General features: G+C 39.9%; 1 protein-coding gene, 1 non-coding gene and 1 pseudogene across 10 annotated transcripts in view; all 3 read right to left on the bottom strand.

Moving 5' to 3' along the window:
• The window catches only part of CNOT1 (CCR4-NOT transcription complex subunit 1), a 74,645-nt gene extending 68,047 nt beyond the window's left edge, over positions 1-6,598 (bottom strand). For all 9 annotated transcript variants that reach the window (XM_029925114.1, XM_029925120.1, XM_029925117.1 and 6 more), the window contains exon 1: positions 6,327-6,598. In XM_029925114.1, coding sequence (XP_029780974.1) covers positions 6,327-6,428 — 102 coding nt within the window. In that variant the 5' untranslated portion in view covers positions 6,429-6,598. The remainder of the gene's footprint in view (positions 1-6,326) is intronic.
• An 8,262-nt stretch (positions 6,599-14,860) lies between these two features.
• Positions 14,861-14,967, bottom strand: LOC115281367. Its single transcript, XR_003904269.1, has one exon. It is a non-coding gene; the product is annotated as a U6 spliceosomal RNA (small nuclear RNA).
• Positions 14,968-19,917: 4,950 nt separating this feature from the next.
• Positions 19,918-20,185, bottom strand: LOC115280313 (annotated as a pseudogene).
• Between the last annotated feature and the right edge of the window lie 2,827 nt (positions 20,186-23,012).

The following is a 23,012-nucleotide window of genomic DNA, read 5'->3' as shown; positions in this document are numbered from 1 at the left end:
CCTCCGGCTTCAGCTCAGGTCAGATCTCACGTTCGTGGGTTCGAGCCCCGCGTCGGGCTCTGTGCTAACAGCTAGTTCAGAGCCTGGAGCCTGCTTCCAGTTCTGTGTCTCCTTCTCTCTCTGCCCCTCCCCCTCTCATGCTCTGTCTCTCTCTGTATCAAAAATAAATAAAAAATTTAAAAAAAAAAAAAAAAAGAAAAGAAAACTGGCAAATAAAGAGAATCAAGCATTAATCTTGCCCTTCTATCAACTGGACCTCAGATAACCATATAGTTGGGAAGGGCAAGTTTCTTTTTACAGAATTATTTCAAGAATGCATAAAAAGAGTACCATCATTTTACAGTCCTGAACAAATGAATCTAATCAATGAACAAAGTCTGCTAAAAATCACAAAAAGAGGCAACCAGATATTGCAAAACTCATGATGAAAAGTATATACTACCACCTTTAAAACGTGTTGGGGGCGGGGGAGAGACAGCACCTGAGACTCAGTCTGTTGGGTGTGCGACTTCAGCTCAGGTCATGATCTCATAGTTTGTGAGTTCAAGCCGCACATCAAGCTCTGTGCTGACAGTTCGGAGCCTGAAGCCTGCTTCAAATTCTGTGTCTCCCTTTCTCTCTGCCCCTTCCCTGCTCATGCTGTCTCAAAAATAAATAAATGTTAAAAAAAATTATTTTTTAAATAAAACTGTTTTAAGAGAAGAAAAATCTGATTAAGCTTCTAAATTTACTGACTTACAGGAAATACAAGAGACAAAAGAACATGTTAAACACCATGTTGGAGCTATAATTAGCAAAACCCACTGTGGGTAGTTACAAGACAATCTGATTTAACAAAATACTTCAAAACAAAAAAAAAGAAAGAAAGAAAACCACAGATTTTTTTTTCCCCAAAAACATTTTAAAGTTCTTATGTATTCATTTAAGAAGGAGGAGAGGAATGGGGGAATGACAGAGGATCCAAGGCAGGCTCTGGGCTGACAGCAGAGAGCCCAATGCTGTGCTCAACTCAGGAAATGTGAGATCATGACCTAAGCCAAAGTTGGATGTTTAACCCACTAAGCCACGCAGGCACCCCGAAAAACCAAAGATCTTAAAAGACATTTAGTAAGAGCCAATTCCGCAAATGTTTATTTTATTAGATCCTAATTCAAACCAAAGTGTTATATAAGGTTATTTTAGATGAGGCGAACAGGAAATGAGTGTTAACTGGATATTACATTTAGAAATTATGCTTTTTTTTTATTGAGAGATGACAGTGGCATTATGGTTAAGATAAAATTAATATTTAAATAAATAAAATTATGTATGGGACCAGTTTTAAAACAGAAGACGGGGCGCCTCTGTTTGAGAGGGAGAGCACACAAGCAGGGCAGTGGGAGAGGTGAGGGGGGAGGATGAATCCCAAGCAGGAACCACATTGTCATTGCAGAGCCGGACATGGGGACTTGATTTCCTGAAGTGTGAGATCAAGACCAAGAGTCGAACCTTAACCTACTAAGTAAGTCACCCTGGTGTCCCAACAATGAATACTGAATTCCAAGGAAAGAAAAGAATAACATAAAATCAAGACTGATGGGACAAATTCTAATCCTGTTTTCTCATCTATAAAATGGTAATACTAGCTAGTTCACATGCCTAGTGAACCCATATATCTAATAAATTCAATGAACATTCCTTTATCAGCTTGTCCCTAGGAGAAACAACAAAGAGAACATACTAGAATAGTCTAAGCATCCAAGAATGCAATAAACATTTACCAGTCACCAAAAGCAATCAATACAGAACCAAAAAATTTAACGCTGCTTCCACATCAGTTCTAAATTCCTAATCATTCTGAAAATAACAGAATAGGAGGCTGTAAAGATACTGTTTTTTTTTTTTAAGTTTATTGATTTTGTGAAAGAGCATGCATGAGCAGGGGAGGAGCAGAGAGAGAGAGAGGCACTCCCTGCAAAGATACTATCCAAGACACAAAATTTACTTGTCTGAGAAAGTTTGTAGACACTGTGAAAACCTCAGTCATTAGGCCAAACCAACCAGTCTAACGTTTATCTTCAAAATTAATTACTGGGGTAATTAATCTCAGGGTTGTGAGTTTGAGCCCCACCATCTTTAAGGGGCACCTGGGTGGCTCAGTCAGCTGATGGTCCAACTCTGGATTTTGGTTCAGGTCATGATGTCACCATCAGGAGAGTAAGCCCCATGTCGGGCATGTCCATGATGAGCATGGAGCCTAAAGATTTTTTCTCCCTTTCTCTGCCACCCCACTGCTCGCTTGCTCTCTCACAAAGAAAGAAAACATCCCCCACTTGCACTGTCTCTCTTAAAATAAATAAACAAATAAGGGGGGGGCAGGAGCTCCTGGATGGGTCAGTTAGATGAGTGTCCACCTCTTGTTTTCAAGCTCAGGTCATGATCTCAAAGTTGCTTGAGTTCTGTCAGGCTCTACATGGCAGCACAGAGCCTGGTTGGTATCCTCTCTCTCCCTCTCTCTGCCCCTTAACCACTCCTGCTGTCTGTCTGTCTGTCTCTCAAACTTAAAAAAATAAAAAATATATATTTTTTAAATTTTCTTAATTTATTCTTGAAAGAGAGACAGAGTGTGAGTGGGCAAGGGGCAGAAAGAGAGGGAGACACAATCCAAAGCAAGATTCAGGCTCTGAACAATCAACACAGAGCCCAGTGTGGGATTCAAACCCACAAACCATGAGGTCTTGACCTGACCCAAAGTAAGATGCTTAACTGACTGAGCCACCCAGCTGCCCCAATAAAATGAATTTCAAAAAATGATAAAAAAAAATTTTAAAAACTCAATTACTAAATAATTTATTCTTTCTTGCATCCCAACTGTATTTATAGGTATAAAGATATTAACTAGAAGATAGTTCCACTGTTCAAGGTCTATTATAGTATAGAATTAAGCTGATCTGTTCAGGCAAAGCTCTGCTGGGGTAAATTGATACACTGCACCATTAATGTTCCTTATTTCAAGGAAGCTGCACTCACATTGGCAGTCAGGTCCCTCAGAATTTGTCTCGGCTGCAAGGGACAGCTCTGCCTGATGTAGCTCTAATATAATAAGATAATATAACAAGGGATATAAAAGCCTGGCCACCTGGGCCCACTGTAGGAGGACTTTGAGATCTATTCCCAACCTCCCCACACAGTTTACCAATATTTACACCAGTTATCTTTCTGCCCAATTCTGTTTCCAATTGGTCTCCTTTCTCTACAGGTGTGGAAACCTTGTAAGTAGCCTGGATTCCAAAGTACCTCTTACATGCTTCCAGAGAAGAGCAACCCAAGCTGAGCTTAGGATCTGAGCTTTTAACTGAGTGGGACAGAGAAAGACTAAAAATTTTAAAACAGCAAAGAGACCATTAGGTATACATTTTAGAAAAGGTCACTCTGACAACACAGTGGAAGACATTTTAGAGTAGGAGCTATCTGGGGCAGCCAAACTTTGGACTAGAAGACCTTCCAATCCAGACTAATTTTCTTTTACTTCGTTGTCCTCCATAAAGAAGGAGATCCATCATAGGAATGCTATGGATTCACATCTCACACTTGCCATTTTCAGGGAGAGTACCAGTAGGCAAAATACTTAGTCTTTGAACCTCCATGTAAAAGAGAATACTGCCTACCATGCACAATTATGAGGAGAATGTGAAAAGTGACATAAAAATCACATCAAAAATAATACCTGCAACATTGTAAGTGCTTCAACAGTTGCTAGGAAGAAATGGTAACAAAACTGAGTATGGAAAAAGAATGAGTGAAGTGACAGAATGCTTACCATTTTTCACACAACATTGTAAGACCAATGCTGTTCCACGTAAAATCTCATTGTTATTGATAGACAGCTGGGTTATTACCAGCATGGGGCTATGGCAATACACGTTTTTTAATGAACATGCATATGCACTTCTGTTTTATTATATACATGTAAGTGGAACTGCTGGGTCATAAGTGATATGTTCAGTACCTTAAAAACAAGTTTCTGAGATCCTAGTATCATTTTTCTTGATCTGCATGGTTATACAGATGTGTGTTCATTCTACAAAAATTCATTTTTTAATTTTTTTAAATTTATTTATTTATTTTGAGAGAGAACACAAGTGAGGAAGGAGGAGAAAGGGGGAAGAAGGGAAAATGTACCTCAACAGTGAAATAAATTATAATTCATCCATACAATGGTTTCCTATACAGTCTTTTAAAAGAATGAAGAAACTTTTCATGTTTAGAATAAGGAATAATTTCCAAAACAGACTGGTAAATAAAGATGTAGAACAGTATCATGCAACACCATATGAAAAAAGGATTAGAAATATTTTACCATTTTCTTTTAACTTTTTTTTTTAATGTTTATTTTGGAGAGGGAGACTGTGTGTATAGGGGAGGGGCAGAGAAGAGGGAGACACAGAATGTGAAGCAGGATCAAGCTCTGAGCTGTCAGCACAGACCCGGACATGGGGCTTGAATCCATGGACCACAAGATGATGACCTGAGCTAAAGTCCAGATGCTTAACTGACTGAGCCATGCAGGTGCCCCTGTATTAATCTATTTTAAAAGTAATATTAAACCACAAACCACAACCTCTACACGTACGCGCGCACGCGCGCACACACACACACACATACACACACCAAAAACGAGAAAAAAGTTTCCATACAAACTCTTAATTCTTAGATAAAGTTCAAATAATTTGGCACCTACCTCATCTACAAGCTTGTACTTGTTACTACTTACCTAATACAATAACTAATTTATAATAAAGAGAATTAACATTTTTAAAAATAATGCTATGACAGGAACTGTATTAGGTGCTCCATTTAATTTCATTTAATCCTAACAAGGATGGTGGGCATATTTTATTTTATTCTTATTTTGCAGATGAGGAAAGTAAGGTTCAAAGAAGTTACCTACTGTGATACACCTAGTATTTTTTTTAACAATATATTCAGTTCTAAGTATGATATGCCATTTGATTTATTGACGCGAAGGTACCATCATTGAAATGAAGGTATATAGTATACTATATACCTTTCAAAAAGATTTAATGAAATGCTCTATCAGTCAAACCTATACTTGAGAGCAGTAATTTTTAAAAATTAGGGGTCAAAGGCAAAACCTGGGAACACAAGACTTTGAAGTGACATTTCTCCAAAGATACAAGAGCACACAAAAGATGTTCAACACCATTATATCACCAAAATGAGATACCTGTTTATGCTAACTAGAATGGGTATAGTGTTAGTGAAGAGGAGAAAAAATTGGTACCTTCATACATTGTCTGTGGGAATGAAAAGTGGTCCAGTGCTCTAAAAAATAGACTGGTAGTTCTTCAGACATTTAGAGTTACCATATGACCTAGAAATTCATTCTTTGATATATACTCAAAAAAATTAAAAACAGGGCTCAGTTAAGCATTTAACTCTTGGTTTCACCTCAGGTCATGATCTCATGGTTACAGGAGTTCGAGCCCCACATCAGGCTTGGAGCTAACAGCGCCGAGCCAGTTTAGGAATCTCTCTCTCCTCTTCACCCTAACCTTTCCCAATTTGCGTTGTCTCTGTCTCTCAAAATATACAAACTTAAAAAAAAAAAAAAAACCTTAAAATATCCACCCAAAAAATTTACAAATGCTGAAAGCCAACACTACTCAAAAGCCACAAAATGGAATCAAATTTAAATATATTCGATGGATGAACTAAATGAGAAATTTCCATAGCGATGACTATTGTTCATTATGAATAATATTCACATAGTCATTATTATTACTCATAAAAAGCAATGAAGTACTGACACTGGCTCCAACACAGATGGAACTTTAAAATATTGTGATAAGTGAAAGAAGGCAGACACAAAAGGCCACACCTGGTATGACTGCATTTATATGAAATGTCCAGAAAGGCAAATCCATTAAAGCATGAAGATTAGTGCCTGCCAGGGACTGAAAGGAAGAGGAAATGGAAGAGCAACTGCTCACAACGTCAAGTATTTCTTTAAAAGATGAAGACATTCTGGAGTTATATGGTGATAAGTAATTTAGTTAATTACTGGAAACTACCACATTGCACATTTTAAAAGCATTAGTTTTACATTTTGTGAGGTATTATCTCAATTTCAAAATGTAGCTTAAAAAATGGTAGGAGACCAAAACAAATAAAATATTTCATAATTTGTATCGAAAAACTAAAATCTGTAACTCCTGAAAAAAAAGGACTGGGATACATCTCTTTCATATGTTAAAGCTGAAGAGAACCTTCTTTCCACTGCATACTCATTCCTTTACTGGTACTTGTTTTCTAAGTTTACTTACATGCTGTATTTCCTGCTGGCTGGCTCGGTAGTTTTTCTTGGTTAAATTGTCCACCAGGTAGCTGATTTGAGACAAGGCCAGCGAGAGCGAGTCAAGATTCATTGCTGGTTGGGGCGGAAGCAGGCGGCCGAGCCCGGCGCAAAATCACCATTATTCCCCTTTAGTCACCTCAGAGGCAGGTTAATGCTTTCTTTGTAATTAGCCTATATCTGATGTCTGTGCAGTGTCTTCAGTTCTTCTTAACCAGGGGTATTACTCTGTTCTGAAACATGGCACCTGTGTTAAAGAAGCAGCAGAAGAAGAATCAGATTTTTAAATCAGTTTTTATTATTAGGAGGAAAAAGTAAAACAATTTTCTACATGAAAATTATGCAGAGCCAATAGAAAAAGAAAATAGCACTCCCCCAAAAGAGTTGCAGTTTAGCGAGACAACCTATATTTGAGATTTCTATTTTTTTCTACTTCAAAATGATTATTTACACTGTACCTTTAGGAACAGCTGGAAAGTACTTATATTTAGGATATGTGGAGAGGAACACTCATCTGACATTTTCAGTTTCTCTTTCCACACTATCTACAACCTATTTACAGCATCCCATTTACTAACTTTACAATCCTTACGTACAGCTACAGAATCAGACAGTTTTGTCTTAAAGTTGTACCTTAGGATATATGTTTTAGGTATTTGAATGGTTGTCTTAAAGGCAAATAAGGGCTCCATAACCCAAATTCCCTCCCACAATGTCGAAAATTTTATTAGGAAAATTTAGAAAAAGAAACCCGAACAGCAACATAGCTACAATGACAGGATGCTTATCAGTTTAATTCCAACCACAGGCTGAGTCAGAGGAACTCTTCTATATTACAAAAACAGAAGAAAACAAAAAAAAAAATACAAGCCTTTTTTTCCCCCCTTAACGTTTATTCACCTTTGAGAGACACAGAAAGACAGCATGAGTCGGGGCAGACCAGAGAGAGGGAGACAGAATCTGAAGCAGGTTCCATGCTCTGAGTTAGCTGTCAGCAAAAAGCCTGACATGGAGCTTGAACCCACAGACTGCAAGATCATGGCCTGAGTTAAAATTGGATGCTTAACTGACTGAGCCACACAGGAGCCCCTATATTAGTCTATTTTAAAAATAAAATTTTTAAAAATTAAATTAAATTAAAACTTTGGGCACCCCTTTCTAATATTTATTTTGAAAGAGAGCGCAAGCAAGGAAAGGGAGAAAGGGAGAGAGAATTCTGAGCATGCTCCACACTTGCAGCACAGAGCCTAACACAGGGATCCATCTCACAAACTATGAGATCATGACCTGAGCCAAAATCAAGACTCAGATAGTTAAGTGACTGAGCCATCCAGTCACCCCCACACGGTTTTCTTAAGCATTCACCAAGCACTGCTGCTGAAATACAAATATCTTTGAATACAAGGAGCTGAACTTAGGCAGAGCTTCAGGTTCTATAAAATCGGCTCATAATTTCATTACAATCAGAACTCACCATGTTAAGATACAGAAAACTCACAAAGATTAGGGGCACCTGGGTGGCTCAGTATGTTAAGTGTCCAACTCTCAATTTTGGCCCTGGTCATGATCTCATGGTTTGGTGTTTTGAGTTCAAGCCCCACATGGAGCCCTATGTTGGGCTCCACACTAACAGCCCAGAGACTCCTTGGGATTCTCTCTTTCCCTCCCTCTCCCTTCTCAAACATTTTTTTAAAAGCCTGGCACAAAGAAACAATAACTTTAGCATGAAATAGATACTATGGAAGCCTGGGTTTTTTCATTTTTGATTTTCACTGTTTATTTACAGTGACAGAGAGCAGGGAATGGGCAGAGAGAAAAGGAAAGAGAAAATCCCAAGCAGGCTCTGTGCTGTCAACACAGAGCCCCACATGGGGCTTGATCTCATGAAATGTGAGATCATGGCCTGAGCCAAAATCAAGAGCTGGATGCGTAACTGACTAAGCCACCCAGGCTCCCCAGCCTATTTTAATTACTATTTTACCCACAGGACAGCACAGACTTTATTTTAATTATGATAAGGTACAGCAAAACAAATATTGAATAACCTTCCCAAAATTCCTCTACTAAAACTGAGGTTTTGGTACTTCGACTATATCATCTCTTCTGATAAAAAGACTCATAGTAAAAGGCTACAACTTTTCCATGTTAACATGTGAAGACTCCTATACATAAACATACTAGTATAATCCAAGTTTCAAAAATCCAATCTTCATTATGTGAACAAGTTAATGCATTTATAACCAATCCCAAGACCTTATTAGATCTATTAGAATGACAACATAATTTATTAACCAAACCAAAAAACTTCTGAAAGTAAAGGGTGTAACAACCTAAACCAAAACAACAGCTGTAAACCAAGACATGTGATCACCCTAACTGGAAAATAAACCTAAAAAAAAGAAAAAGAAAAAGATCATTCCCTCCAAGATACACAGTTACATTACTTTGTTTCTCAAGTGTCCTTTCGGGGTGCCTGAGTGGCTCAGTTGGTTAAGTACCCGACTTTGGCTCAGGTTATGATCTCACAGTTCATGGGTTCAAGCCCCACATCAGGCTCTGTGCTGACATCTCAGAGTCTGGAGCCTGATTTGGAGTCTCTGTCTTCCTCTCTCTGTGCCCCTTCCCTGCTCATGCTGTCTTTGTCTCTCAAAAATGAATAAACATCTAAAAATAAATTTAAAACAAAATTAAATGTCCTTTCAGTGGTCTCTTCTTCTCAGTCTCTTTTGCTGGCTCTTCCTCTTAGAACACTACAAATTGTTTCTTGTACATCCAATCTAAGAAATACCAAGCACTGTGGATTGTGGTTAATCTTCTAAGTGTTAAAAGAAAAGAATACCCATGACACTGAGTGAAAAGCTATAAGACTATGAATAGCAAGAATGCATCTCATCAAGACCTCTGTTTCTATGTGCAGAGAAAATAAGGTCTCAATCATAGTCGTTACAGACAGGTTTTCACTTAAAATTCCATTTAAAAAGGGTCCCAGGGGTGCCTGGGTGGCTCAGTTGGTTAAACGTCTGACTTTGGCTCTAGTCAAGATCACATGGTTCATGAGTTCAAGCCCCGAGTCGGGCTCTGTGCTGACAGCTCAGAGCCTGGAGCCTGCATTGGATTCTGTGTCTCCCTCTCGCTCTCTCTCTGCCCCTCCCGTTTACACTCTCTCTCTCTTTCTTTCAAAAATAAATAAATAAATAAGAATGAATGAATGAAGATTCCAAGGGGCACCTGGGTCACTTATTTAGCTAAGCATCTGACTCTTGGTCTCAGCTCTGGTCATGATTTCACAGTTCATGAGTTTGGGCCCTGCATCGGTCTTTGTGCTGAGAGCTCGGGAGGCTGCTTGGGAGTCTGTCTCTCCTCTGCCCTTCCCCAGCTTGTGTGCACGCTCACACTCTCTCTCACCAAATTAAAAAAAAAAAAAAATTAAAAAAATTTTAACTAAATAAAGAGTTCTTCTAGAAATCTAGAAATGTACCTTCATACATACAACATGTACAGGAGTATTATTCAGTTCAGCAATAGATGTCATAGCACAGGAATGGCTATGAGTAGGTGACAGAATACACATCTTGGACAATGCATACAGTATTCTATCTTTTATTTAAACTGTTATTTCTAGGGGTACCCGGGTAGCTCTGTCGGTTAAGCATCTCACTTTGGCTCAGGTCATGATCTAAAGGTTTGTGAGTTTGAGCCCCATCGTGGGCTCTGTGCTGGCAGCTCAGAGTCTGGAGCCTGCGTCAGATCCTGTCTCTCCTGCTCTCTCTCTCTGCCTCTACCCCACTCACATTGTCAATCTCTCTCACACACACAAAAATAATAAAACTGTCATTTCTATATATGCTAATTTTTGCTCATATATATGCACATATATACAGTTGGCTTTTGCAAAAAATATACAGGAAAGATAAGCCACAAACTAATGAAAATGGTAACCAATAAGGGCGAAAAGAGTAGAAGGCAAATGAATCAGATTGAAAATTTACCAAGTATGCCCTTTATATATGTTTCTGACTTTTGAACCATGTAATTATTTTCCACATTTGAAATTTAATTAGGAAAAAACTACAATCAGGGGAGCATGGGTGGCTTATTCAGTTTGGTTAAGCATCTGACTTCGGCTTAGGTTACAATCTCACAGTTTGTGAATTCGAGACTCACAAGGGGATCTGTGATGACAGCTTGGAGCTTGAAGTCTGCTTCAGATTCTGTGTCTCCCTCTCTCTGCCCTTCCCCTGCTCATGCTCTCTTTTTCTCTCTCAAAAATAAATAAACATTAAAATATCGGGGGGGGGGGGCTTGCATGGCTCAGCTGGTGAAGTGTCTGACTTCGGCTCAGGTCATGATCTCACAGTTCATGGGTTTCAGCCCCGAGTCAGGATCTGTGCTGACAGGTCAGAGCCTAGAACCTGCTTTGGATTGTGTCTCCCTCACACTCTCTGCCCCTCCTCTACTTACACTCCGTCTCTCAAAAATAAACATTAAAAATTTTTTTAAACATTTTTTTAAGGAAAAATACAACCAAATACACAGAGAAATAAACCTGAGTGTCAAACTGGTAACATAAAATACAAGAAAATAAATTATTTCAAATAATTACTGAACACAGATGCTATACATCCTTGATGTACAATGCAGAGTGGTATGTGTGTATTTTTTTTTTATTTGAAGGCGGGGGGGGGGGGTAAGATTAATATGCAGGGTCCACACTTAGTATGGAGCCTGACGCAGGGCTCCATCCCACAACCCTGGGATCATAACCTGAGCCAAAATCAAGTGTTGAAAGCTCAACCAACTGAACAACCCAGGTGCCTCTATTTTTTTAGAACCAAAAGAAATCAAAGAAATTTGACTCATCCTATTGTTAGCAATTTTATTAAAAATTTATTTTATTAAATAGTTTCAACTACAGGCACCTGGATGGCTCAGTTGGTTGATTTCAGCTCAGGACTTGATCTCCCAATTCTTAGGTTCGAACACCATGTCAGGCTCTGTGCTGATGGTAAGGAGCCTGCTTGAGATTCTATGTCTCCCTCTTTCTTTGCCTTTCCCCCACTCACTCACTCCCTCCCTCTCTCAAAAAACAAGCAAACAAACACTTTTGTAAAAACTGTATAGGGCTCTTGGGTGGCTCAGTCAGTTAAGTGTCCTACTTTGGCTCAGGTCATGATCTCACAGTTCGTGGGTTCAAGCCCTACGCTGGGCTCTGTGCTGACAGCCATTGAGCCTGGAGCCTGCTTCAGAGTCCGTGTTTTCCTCCCTCCCGCTCTCTCCCTCTCAAAAATAAACATTAAAATAATTTTTAAATAAAAGATTTTTATTTTTATATTTTTGGGTAAATCAAATAAATAGGAATCCAAATTCAGTGCAAAAAAAATGTGGTAAACATAAAAGTTTAAAGGTCTAAAACACTATATTTGAAATGGAATTCTCAGCAGAAACTTATTTTAAGAAACATCATTTCCTAATTGAGTCTAATGAAGGGCCTAGACTATACAATGAAACTATAAGATACTGTTGAAAAAAAAAATCAAAGATGACACAAACAAGTGGAAGGACACTGTGTTTAGATTAGAAGAGTTAATACTCAAACTGTCCATGCCACCCAAAGCCACCTAGATTCAACACAAACCCTATGAAAGTCCCAATGGCATTTTTCACGTAAGTAGAAAAAAAAAAAAAAGGGTCCTAATATTGCTATGGAACCATAAAAGACCCTCAAGAGCCAAAACCATTATGAGAAAGAACAAAAAAATCGGAGTCATTACACTTCTTGATTTTCAACTATGCTACAAATCTATAGTGATTAAAAGAGTATGGCATAAAATAGACACACAGACCAGAAGAACAGAGAGCCCTGAATTAAACCCTCACACATACAGTCTACTAATGTGTGATAAAGGGGACAAGAACAACCAATGGGGAAAGGACAGTCTCTTCAACAAATGGTGCTGGGAGAACTGGAAAACTACATACAAAAAGACGGATTTACACTCACAAAAATTAACTCAAAATGATCAAAGACTTAAACAGAAGACCTGATACCAAAATGAAAACATACAAAATAAGCTCTTCAGTGCTGGTCTTGGCAATGTTGTTTCTGAATATGACACCAAAAAGCATAAGTTACAAAAGAAAAGAAAATCAACAAATGAGACTACATCAAAATTAGAAACTTCTACACAACAAAAGAAACAACAAAATGAAAAGGCAACCTACAAAATTAAAGAATATTTGCAAAACGTACCAGATAAAGGGCTAATATACTATAAATTTATAAAGAACTCATACAGGGGCACCTGGGTAACTTAGTTGGTTGGGCATCCAACTCTTGATCTCGGCTCAGGTCATGATATCACAGTTTGTGAGTTCAAGCCCTGTCCTGGGCTCTGGGCTGATGGTGTAGAGCCTGCTTGGGATTCTGTCTCTCCTTCTCTCTGCCCCTTCTCAGCTGTGCGCACACACATGTTCTCTCTCAGTCAGTTAAGCATCCGACTTCAGCTCAGGTCATGATCTTGTGGTTTGTGGGTTCGGGCCCCGCAGCAGGCTCTGTGCTGAGCGCTCATAGCCTGGTGAAGCATGCTTCAGATTCTTTGTCTCCCTCTCTCTCTCTCTGTCCCTCCCCTGATCATGCTATCTCTCAAAAATGAACATTAAAAAAAAAGTTAACTCAAACAACTCAGTAAGGACATAAAAAAAAAAGCATAAACAATCCAATTAAAAAATAAGCAGAGAAACTGAATAACATTTTCCCAAGGATGACATCAAAATAGCTAACAGGTATCTGCAAAGGTGCTCAACATCACTACTCACTAGGGAAATGCATATCAAACTCAGGATAAAATATCATCTCACACCTTTAAGAACAGCTAGCGACAGGGGCACCGGGGTGGCTCAGTCATTTAAGCATCCGGCTTTGGCTCAGGTCATGATCTCCCGGTTCCTGGGTTCGAGTTCTTCGTCGGGCTCTGTGCTGACAGCTAGCTCAGAGCCTGGAGCCTGCTTCGGATTCTATTACCTCCCTCTCTCTCTGACCCTCCCCTGCTCACGCTCTCTCTGTGTCTCAAAAATAAATAAATAAAATACATTTAAAATTTTTTAAAATAATAATAAAGAACAGCTAGCGACAAGAAGAGATAAGTGTTGGAGAGGATATGGAGAAAAGGGAACCCTTCTGAACTGCTGGTGGGATGGTAAAGTGGTTCTACCACTATGGAGAACAGTTATGAATTTCCTCAAAATATTACAAATGAGGGGCACCTGGATGGCTCAGTTGGCTGAGTGTCCAACTCTTGATTTTGGTTCAGGTTCTGATCCCAGGGTTGAGAGATCAAGCCCTGCATTGAGCTAGACACTGAGTGTGGAATCTGCTTAAGATTCTCATCCTGCCCCTCTCTTTGCCCTAACCCCATGTGCTCTCTTTAATGCATGAAAAAATTTTTTTAATTTACAAAAAAACAAAAAATTTACAGAAGATTTTTTTTTTAATGTTTTTTATTTATTTTTGATACAGAGAGAGACAGAGCATGAGAGGGGGAGGGACAGAGAGAGGAGACACAGAACCTGAAGCAGGCTCCAGGCTCTGAGCTAGCTGTCAGCACAGAGCCTGATGCGGGGCTCGAACCCACTAACGTGAGATCTGACCTGAGCCGAAGTCGGAGGCTTAACCGACTGAGCCACCCAGGCGCCCCTACAGAAAATATTCTTGAGACAAATGCTTTTTAGTTAACTGGATACTATACAAGTATTTAATAATCTTAGCTGTGGTTTGGCTATGCAAGAATGTCTTAATTTGCAGGAGATGCATGCTCAAGTGTTTGAGATAAAACAGTTCAGTATAAATACACAGGGACGCCTGGGTGGCTGTCGGTTAAGCCCTGGGGGGCTCCATCAGTTAAGCTTCCGGCTTCGGCTCAGGTCACGATCTCATGGTTCTTGGGGTCGAGCCCTGCGATCGAGCCCTGCGTCGGGCTCTGTGCTGACAGCTAGCTCAGAGCCTGGAGACTGCTTCCGATTCTCTCTCTCTGACCCACCCCTGCTCATGCAGTCTCTGTCTCTCAAAAATAAAAAACATTTAAAATATTTTTAAAATAATAATAAATACACAAACAAGGATGGGCAAAATGGGTGAAGGGAAGTGGGATGTACAGGGTTCCAGTTATAGAATAAGTCACAGAAACGAAAGGTATAGCATACAGAATATAGTCAGTGGTGTAGCAATAATGTTGTAGAGTGACAGATGGTAGCAACGCTTCTGGGGAACACAGAATAACATATGGTGTTGTCAAATCACTATGTTGTGCACCTGAAACTGATGTAACACTATATGTCAACTGTACTTCAATAAAAATATATTTTTTTTTCTCTATAGAGAAAATAATTATGGTAAGATGTTAACTGTTGAATCTAGGAAGAAGTGAAGTGTCTGTTCTCTGTACTATTAATTTCCTGGTACATGTGATTTTGTTTCCTTTCTAAAAACCTTTATTAAGACATGATGGAAAAAATATGGAACACTGCATGGATTTGTGGGTCATCCTTGTGCAGGGGCCATCCTAATCTTCTCTGTATCGTTTCAAGTTTAGTGTATATGCTGCCGTAGCAAGCACATATGTGAAATTTTTAATAAAACTGGGGGTGATGATACAGCGCTTGGGTGGCTAAGTCAGGTTAAGTGTCCAACTTCAGCTCAGGTCATGATCTCAGGGTTCATGAGTTCAAGCCCTGCACCGGGCTCTCTGTTGTCACCACAGAGAGCACTTTGGATTCTCTGTCCCCCTCTGTCTCTGTCCCTCCCAGGCTTCCTCTCTCTCAAAACAAATAAATAAACTTTTAAAAAAAAATGGGGATGATGGGTGCATGGGTGGCTCAGTCGGTTAAGGGTCTGACTCTTGATTTTGGCTCAGGTCATGATCTCTCTCCCCCACCTCAGGCTGCACACTGACAGTGCAGAGCCTACTTGGGATTCTATTTCTCTTCCTTTCTCTCCCCGCCCCCCCCCCACCACTCACATGCTCTCTCAAAATAAATAAACTATTAAAAAATGCCAAGTTACTTTTTACGAAAAAAAGTAGAAATTAGGGGCATGTATTATTTTTAGAACTTAAAACAGGGATTACAAGCATGTGATGATGTGATTTCCAAAAAGGTGACTTTGTATTCAATTATATTTTAATTTTTAGGAGTACAAAATGGTTTTTACAAAATAAAACTTTAAGATAAATAGTAGCAATTTTTTTTTAATGTTTTTTGAAAGAGAGCACATGCAAGCAGGGGAGGGGCAGAGAAGGGGAGACAGAAGATCCAAACAGAGTTAGTCTACACCAAGAGAAGAGAGCCTGATGCGGAGTTTGAACTCAGGAACTGTGAGATCATGACCTAAGCCGGACCTACACTGGCCACTTAACCAACTGAGTCACACAGGCACCCCAATAGTACCAACTTTAAAAATAACCCAAGGGCGCCTATGTGGCTCAGTTGGTTGAGCGTCCGACTTCGGCTCAGGTCGTGATCTCACAGTTCGTGGGTTCGAGCCCCACATCGGGCTCTGTGCTGTCAGCTCAGAGTCTGAAGCTTGTTTCCGATTCTGTGTGTCCCTATCTCTCTGCCCATCCCCTGCTCATGATCTGTATCTCTCTGTCTCTCAAAAATAAATAAACGTTAAAAAAATTTATTTTTTTAAAAATCCAAAATTTAAACCCACAGGACCAGCAACTACACAGAACACAAGACTAGATGAACCTAAACAAGTGACTGAGACTTTATGCTTCCCCACCCCTCTCCATTTGTAAAAATTAGGCCAGCTGTAACAGAGCTTTCAGAAAAGGGTAGACCTTTAATGGCAGGAGGTGGATCAGAGATAAGTATCTTCTAAGCCCTCAAGACAGTCTTTTGCTCCAGAGAGCAGCTCAAACCAGTCCCACCCTCTGATAACATCAGGTGAACAAAAGGAAGTATCCAGGACAAGCACACAGGATGAGATGCTCTATCACTTCAATATCTGCTTTAAGAGCCTGCTGAAAAGTGCCACAGTGGAGCTGTTGGAGACGTTCCCAAGAAGCATAGCCAGAATGACCAAGACAGGACTACCGAGTCCAGAGTGATGATATGGAAAGGCTGAGTGGTACATCCTTGACAGAAGGAACCAAAACCCTTAAATCTCTTCTCTTGTTTTAGTAGCATCCAAAGATAGCTGTAATGCCTTACAATGCTGAAATGCATACAAATTCTCATATTAAACATAAATCATTACTCTCACATAATTATCTCTAGTAGTGGGCTCGAATGTATTCACAAATCTTTTAAAGTCAATTATCACATTTTGCCCCCCAAAAAACCTTTACCTTTAAATATTTCAATTCTAAATTGTTGAAGGACTCTAAAAATGTTTTAAAATGTATCAACTTTATTTTTGTATATGAGATTTCTCTTTGATGGTAACTGTATAACTGTCAATAATTTGAAGATTAAAATGTCATGTAGGCTTTCAAGCATAAAAACCAACATAAATCTGCAAAAACAAGCTCAAATTCATTAAACTTTGAAAATATTTTAAGTTTATTTATTTTGAGAGAAAGAGAGCAGACAAGCAGGGGAGGAGCAGAGAAAGAGAATAATCCCAAACAGGTTCCCCACTGCCAATACAAAGCCCAACTCAGGACCCGAACTGACAAACCATGAGATTATGACCTAACCTGAAATCAAGAGTCAGACATTTAACCAACTGAGCCACCCAGGAGCCCTGAAAATATTTTTAAAGGAAAAACTATTATCATCCCTCATTTTATGAGGATTGTATAAAATGTCCGAAATGATCTCCTAGTTTACTCCAGTATACTTTATAAATATCTTCATTTGCTAGAGATGGCACTCATTAATTCAAACACTTGAGCCTAACTTTATGCCAAGAACATACCTTAGGTGCTATAGAAAACAAAAAGTAAACACTATCACAAGGGGCCTAATTAATGGAATAAATACTGATTTTTACTATAGTGCTATACCACTAAAACAATTGTGGGGGAAAAAAATCACACATACGAACTGGGAGATGAAGGACACCTGGATGGCTTAGTCAGAAGAGCATGTGACTTTTGATCTCGGGGGTCATGTGTTCAAGACCTAGACTGGGTGTAGAGATTACTTATATTAAAAAAAAAACAAACACTGAGGCACCTGGGTGGCTCAGTTAAGCATCCAACTCTTCATTTTAGCTCAGGTCATGATGATATGGCTTTTTTGTGTATATAATTTTTTTGACATTTATTCATCTTTTAGAAACAGAGCATGAGCAAGGGAGGGGCAGAGAAAGAGGAAGACTCACAGACCAAAGGATCATGATCTGAGCTAAAGTCGAACACTTAACCAATTGAGCCACCCATGCGCCCCCATGATCTCATGGCCCTTGAGTCTGAGCCCTGCATCAAGCTCTGTACTAACAGCTCAGAACCTGAGGCCTGCTGCAGATCTCCCTCTCTCTCGCCCCTCCCTGCTCACACTGTGGGGTGGGGGGGTGTGTCAAAAATAAACAAACATTAAAAAAAAAAAAAAAAACACGGACCCTGAAGCACCACCCTATACCAAGACAACCAAAATCCTTGAGGAAAAAGAGTATAGGGGCATCTGGGTGGCTCAACTGTTTAAGCATCCAACTTTGACTAAGGTCATGATCTCACAGTTCATGGGTTTGAGCCCCATGTCAGGCTCTGCATTGACAGCTAGGAGGTTAGAGCCTGCTTTGGAGGGAGAGAGAGAGGGAGGGAGAGAGAGGGAGAGAGAGGGAGAGAGGGAGGGAGAGAGGGAGGGAGAGAGGGAGAGAGAGAGAGAGAGAGAGAGAGAGAGAGAGAGATCCTCCCCAACTCACATTCATTCTCTCTCAAAAATAAAACATTAAAGAAAAAGAATACGGAAGCGTATATTAAACATACTCAAGTGATTCTTATCTATTTTAAAGGCTGAGAACCACTAAACTTACTAATAGCTCTGGGAAATGTTTTTAGAAAGTTTACCAAACTTTAATGCAATCTCTACTAAGATGACAAGGAAAGCCCTTCACATCTATTCCTTTTTCTCCCCTCAAGTTCTTCCAGTTCGGCCAAAGACAGCAATCGTGATAGTAGGACCCAACTTGCTCTAGGTTTAAATATCTACAGGTACTTTAAGAAGCGAAAAATTAATTAATTAATTAATTAATTTTTAAAAAACAAAAAAAATAAAAATAAAAAAATAAAAAAGAAGCCAAATAGACCTGGAGTATTTGAGTGGCTCAGTCAGTTAAGCATCTGACTCCCACTCTGGTCAAGATCTCAGGGTTTGTAGGTTCGAGCCCCATATGTCGGGCTCTGTAATGACAGCTTGGAGCTTGGAGCCTGGAGGCCGCTTCTAATTGCGTCTCCCTCACTCTCTGCCCCTCCCCCACTTGCACTGTGTCCTTCTCAAAAACAAACATTTAAAAAAAATTGGCCAGGGGCGCCTGGGTGGCTCAGTCGGTTAAGCCTCCGACTTCGGCTCAGGTCAGATCTCACGTTAGTGGGTTCGAGCCCCGCATCAGGCTCTGTGCTGACAGCTAGCTCAGAGCCTGAAGTCTGCTTCCGGTTCTGTGTCTCCTTCTCTCTCTGCCCCTCCCCCTCTCATGCTCTGTCTCTCTCTGTATCAAAAATAAATAAAACATTAAAAAAAATTTTTTTTAATTGGCCAGACCCAACATTAATTTATTAAAACTCCAACTTCCAATATTAAAAATATATGGAGGGGTGCCTGGCTAGCTCATCATGCAACTCTTAATCTCAAGGTTGTAAGTTCAAGCCCCAGGTGGGTATAGAGAGTACTTTAATATTTTTAAATTTAAAAAATGTGGAACAAATACTTAAGTCTACTAATACTACAGTTTGACCTTGGAAATTCTCTTCCCAACTCTGAAAAGTAGCATTCTAACCAAGTAGTCAAGCTGAGTGTTCTCTGTTCTCATTTTCTCCAATTTTGGAAATGTTCTACATCTGTAATGTTCAATGTGGCAGCTATTAACCTCATGTGGCTATTTAAAATGTAGCTAAGGTGACTAAGAAACTCAGTTTTTTAAATCTAATTTTAACTAATCTTAGCATAAATTTAAACAGCCACATGTGGGTAGTGATTACCATACTAGCCAATGTTGTAAACTCCTAATGACCCAAATAAATCAGGGAAGGTATCTTATTCTAACATCCAGAAACAACCAATACTAATATTCCCAAATGCCCCCACTTTTCCCCTTGGTCTCCTTAAAAAGGAGACCTCATTATTTTCTATGGGACTTTATAACCAACAAATCACCAACTCAAAACAAAACATTCATCCCAATTTGTTTAATTTTTGTATTTTTTATTTTAGAGAGTAAGCACACACACACGGGGAGGGACAGAAAGGGAGAGAGAGAGAATCAAGAAGTCTCCATGCTCTGCACATAGCTGGACGTGGGACTCCATCCCACAACCCTGGGATCATGACTTGAGCCAAAATCAAGAGTCAAAGCTCAAATGACTGAGCCACCCATGTGCCCCTACTTATTTTTAATTGAAGCATTTTTATTTTATATACAATGAGTTGGCATTAAGGTAGATATCCTGGATAGCTGCAGTTAAGATAGGTATCTTGGATGACCCATTCAAAGAAGTTCACTTAATCCAATTTAATAAAGACTGTATCCTTCATGGATTGATGGAAATACTGGCAGCACATATTGAGAGTGTATTTCCAGATCAGACCCTGCTGGTTCTAGCAAATGCAGCAAGAATGAGAACCCTAGCGAAATTTCCTCAGACAGCTCCAGTACAGCTCTTGGTGACCCATTTTGCTCTCTCAAATGCAATGAGCAAAAGGTCATACCAATATTTAATATTCCTCCAGGAGGCAGAGATTCTAGATTTATAGTACAGAGTTCCAATTCATTCATCCAAAATGTTGGTTTACTTATTAAAATCTTAATTATAATTACTGTGTACAAAATAGGATAACGGGGTGCCTAGGTGGCTCAGTTGGTTGAACATGTATCTGACTTCGGCTCAGGTCATGATATGGTTCGTGGGTTCAAGCCCCACGTTGGGCTCTGTGCTGACCATTAGCTCAGAACCTGGAACCTGCTTCAGATTCTGTGTCTCTTTCTCTCTCTGCCCCTCCCCTGTTCACCCTCTCTCAAAAATAAATAAATGTGAAAAAAAAAATTTTTAATAGGTAACTTATCCCAGTACAATCACAATACTTAAACAGAACTGTTCTAAGCATTTTACATATATCAGTTTATTTAAACCTGGTAACTCTTTGAGGAAGGTATTATCCCAAGTTTGTAGCTGAAGAATAGTTTAAATGGCAATTACTAGTAGAATTTTAAAGACCGTATTTAATAGAACTTTAAAGAACTAGACATGGGGCACCTGGGTGACTCAGTCGGTTAAGCATCTAGCTTCGGCTCAGGTCATGATCTCATGGTTCATGGGTTCGTGCCCCGTGTCGGGTTCTGTGCTAACAGCTAGCTCAGAGCCTGGAGTCTGTCTTCGGATTCTGTGTCTCACTCTCTCCTCTCTCTCTACCCCTTCCCTGCTCATGCTGTCTCTCTCTCAAAATAAATAAAAAACACTTAAAAAAAAGTAAAAATAAATAAATAAAAAGGAGTTAGACTGGAAATTATTTATTGGGAGGAAAGCAAGTTACAGAACAGCACTGTGTGTGTCCTTTTATATAGCGTATGCAGAATGATATAAAAATAACTATCTGAAAAGTTAGATGAAAGAAGGTAAGAAGGAAATTGAACTTTTTTCCCCTACTGAAATAGAAAAGTAATTTTCAAAGACAAAATATTAGGCCAATAAAGTTTTGCACATTCCAAGATTCTCTATACATAATCCCTTTTGATGGAGACCATTCACCTCACTCACTGAGCAGGAAACAGGCAGCACAGAAGGCCAGAGGCTGCTATCCTTAAAGAGGCATGCCAGGGGGGGAACGTCTGGGTGGCTCAGTCTGTTAAGCATCTGACTTCAGCTCAGATCATGATCTCATGGTTCTTGGGTTCAAGCCCCACACTGGGCTCTGTGCTGACAGCTAAGAGCCTGAAGCCTACTTCAGAGTCTGTGTCTCCCCCTCTCTCTCTGCCTCTCCACCACTCATTCTCTGTCTCTCTCTAAAATAAAAACACTAAAAAAAATTTTTTTCAATAAAAAAAAAAAGACATACCAGGTTGGCCCTTGGCTGGTGTGAGAACCTAGATATGGGGAAAACTAATACCCACCCCTAGAGCTAATAAGAGTGACTCACTGTGCCTAAACTGTACCCAAAAATGTGTTTCATGTTCAAGACCTGTCTTCCCTCCAGGAACCTGGAATTTTAGTGTGTGACAGGCAGAAGATGCCTATATGACAATTCCCCAGTAACAACCCTAGGCACTGTGTCTCTAAGGAACTTCAACTCTTGGGCAACATTTTGCACATACGTGCTGTCACAATTCCTTGCTGAAGGAATTAAGTGTGTCTGATGTGACTCCACTGGGAAAGGCACTGGGAGAGGTTCAGCTTGGAAGCATGAGTCTAGTTTTCTCAGACTTCACCTCATATGCCTTTTTCCTTTGCTGATTTTGCTTTGTATCCTTTTGCTGTTAATAACTCAACAGTCCTAAATACAATCCCTACACACCAACCCTGTCAGTGGCCAAAATGAAATGTCTCCTGGAGGTAAATGGAGACCCATTTTGTGGCTTTCTTCTCTCAGATGTATACAGAACACATCTGAGACATCTAGATTTTATCATAAAAATGATCCTGGAAGCTACATGAATTAGTTTAAATATATTTTAGGGAATGATGAAGTAGGAGAGACTAGATAGATGCTTACCAAGTCTGTTTTCTCTTCCTGGCTAAAGAGCTAGACTACATTTCTCAGCCTCTCTTGCATAGATGTGGCCAGATTCTAACTTCTAGCCAATAAAACGGAGGCCAAAAATGATACCGGCCACTTCTGGACCTGGTCCATAAAACCTCCTACTCATGCCCCGCTGGTTTTTTTCACCATCTGCCAGCTAAATAAACAGTACTCCTCCTAGAGAAAAACAATGCCACAAGATGGAAGGGGCCTGGGTTCCTGAATTACCACACACAAAGCAACCTTATGAACACTCTCAATGAAAGTTTTCTGAGGAATCAGAGTATAAATGTCTACACTTTTAAGGCACTGGTATCTTGGGGTTGTTTATTACAACATTAACTTGCTTTGCCTACTAACAGAGGGCATGATCTGGTAAACATTTTTAGAGGCTACTCTTGACAATGTGAAAAACTGAGAAAGAGGAGGTCACGAGGAAATTTAAGAATATTAGAGGGAGGGGCGCCTAGGTGGACTCTTGATTTCAGCTCAGGTTATGATCTCATGGTCTGAGAATGAGCCCCTCCTCCACTCAAGCACATGCTCTCTCATCTCACCAAAATAACAAAAAAAGAATAATCAGGGGCGCCTGGGTGGCTCAGTCGGTTAAGCCTCCGACTTCGGCTCGGGTCAGATCTCACATTCGTGGGTTCGAGCCCCGCGTCGGGCTCTGTGCTGGCAGTTAGCTCAGAGCCTGGAGCCTGCTTCTGGTTCTGTGTCTCCTTCTCTCTCTGCCCCTTCCCCTCTCAGGCTCTCTCTCTCTCTG

Source organism: Suricata suricatta, chromosome 16, assembly GCF_006229205.1.
Source record: "Suricata suricatta isolate VVHF042 chromosome 16, meerkat_22Aug2017_6uvM2_HiC, whole genome shotgun sequence".
NCBI lineage: Eukaryota > Metazoa > Chordata > Mammalia > Carnivora > Herpestidae > Suricata > Suricata suricatta.
This window is presented reverse-complemented; position numbering and strand designations above follow the sequence as displayed.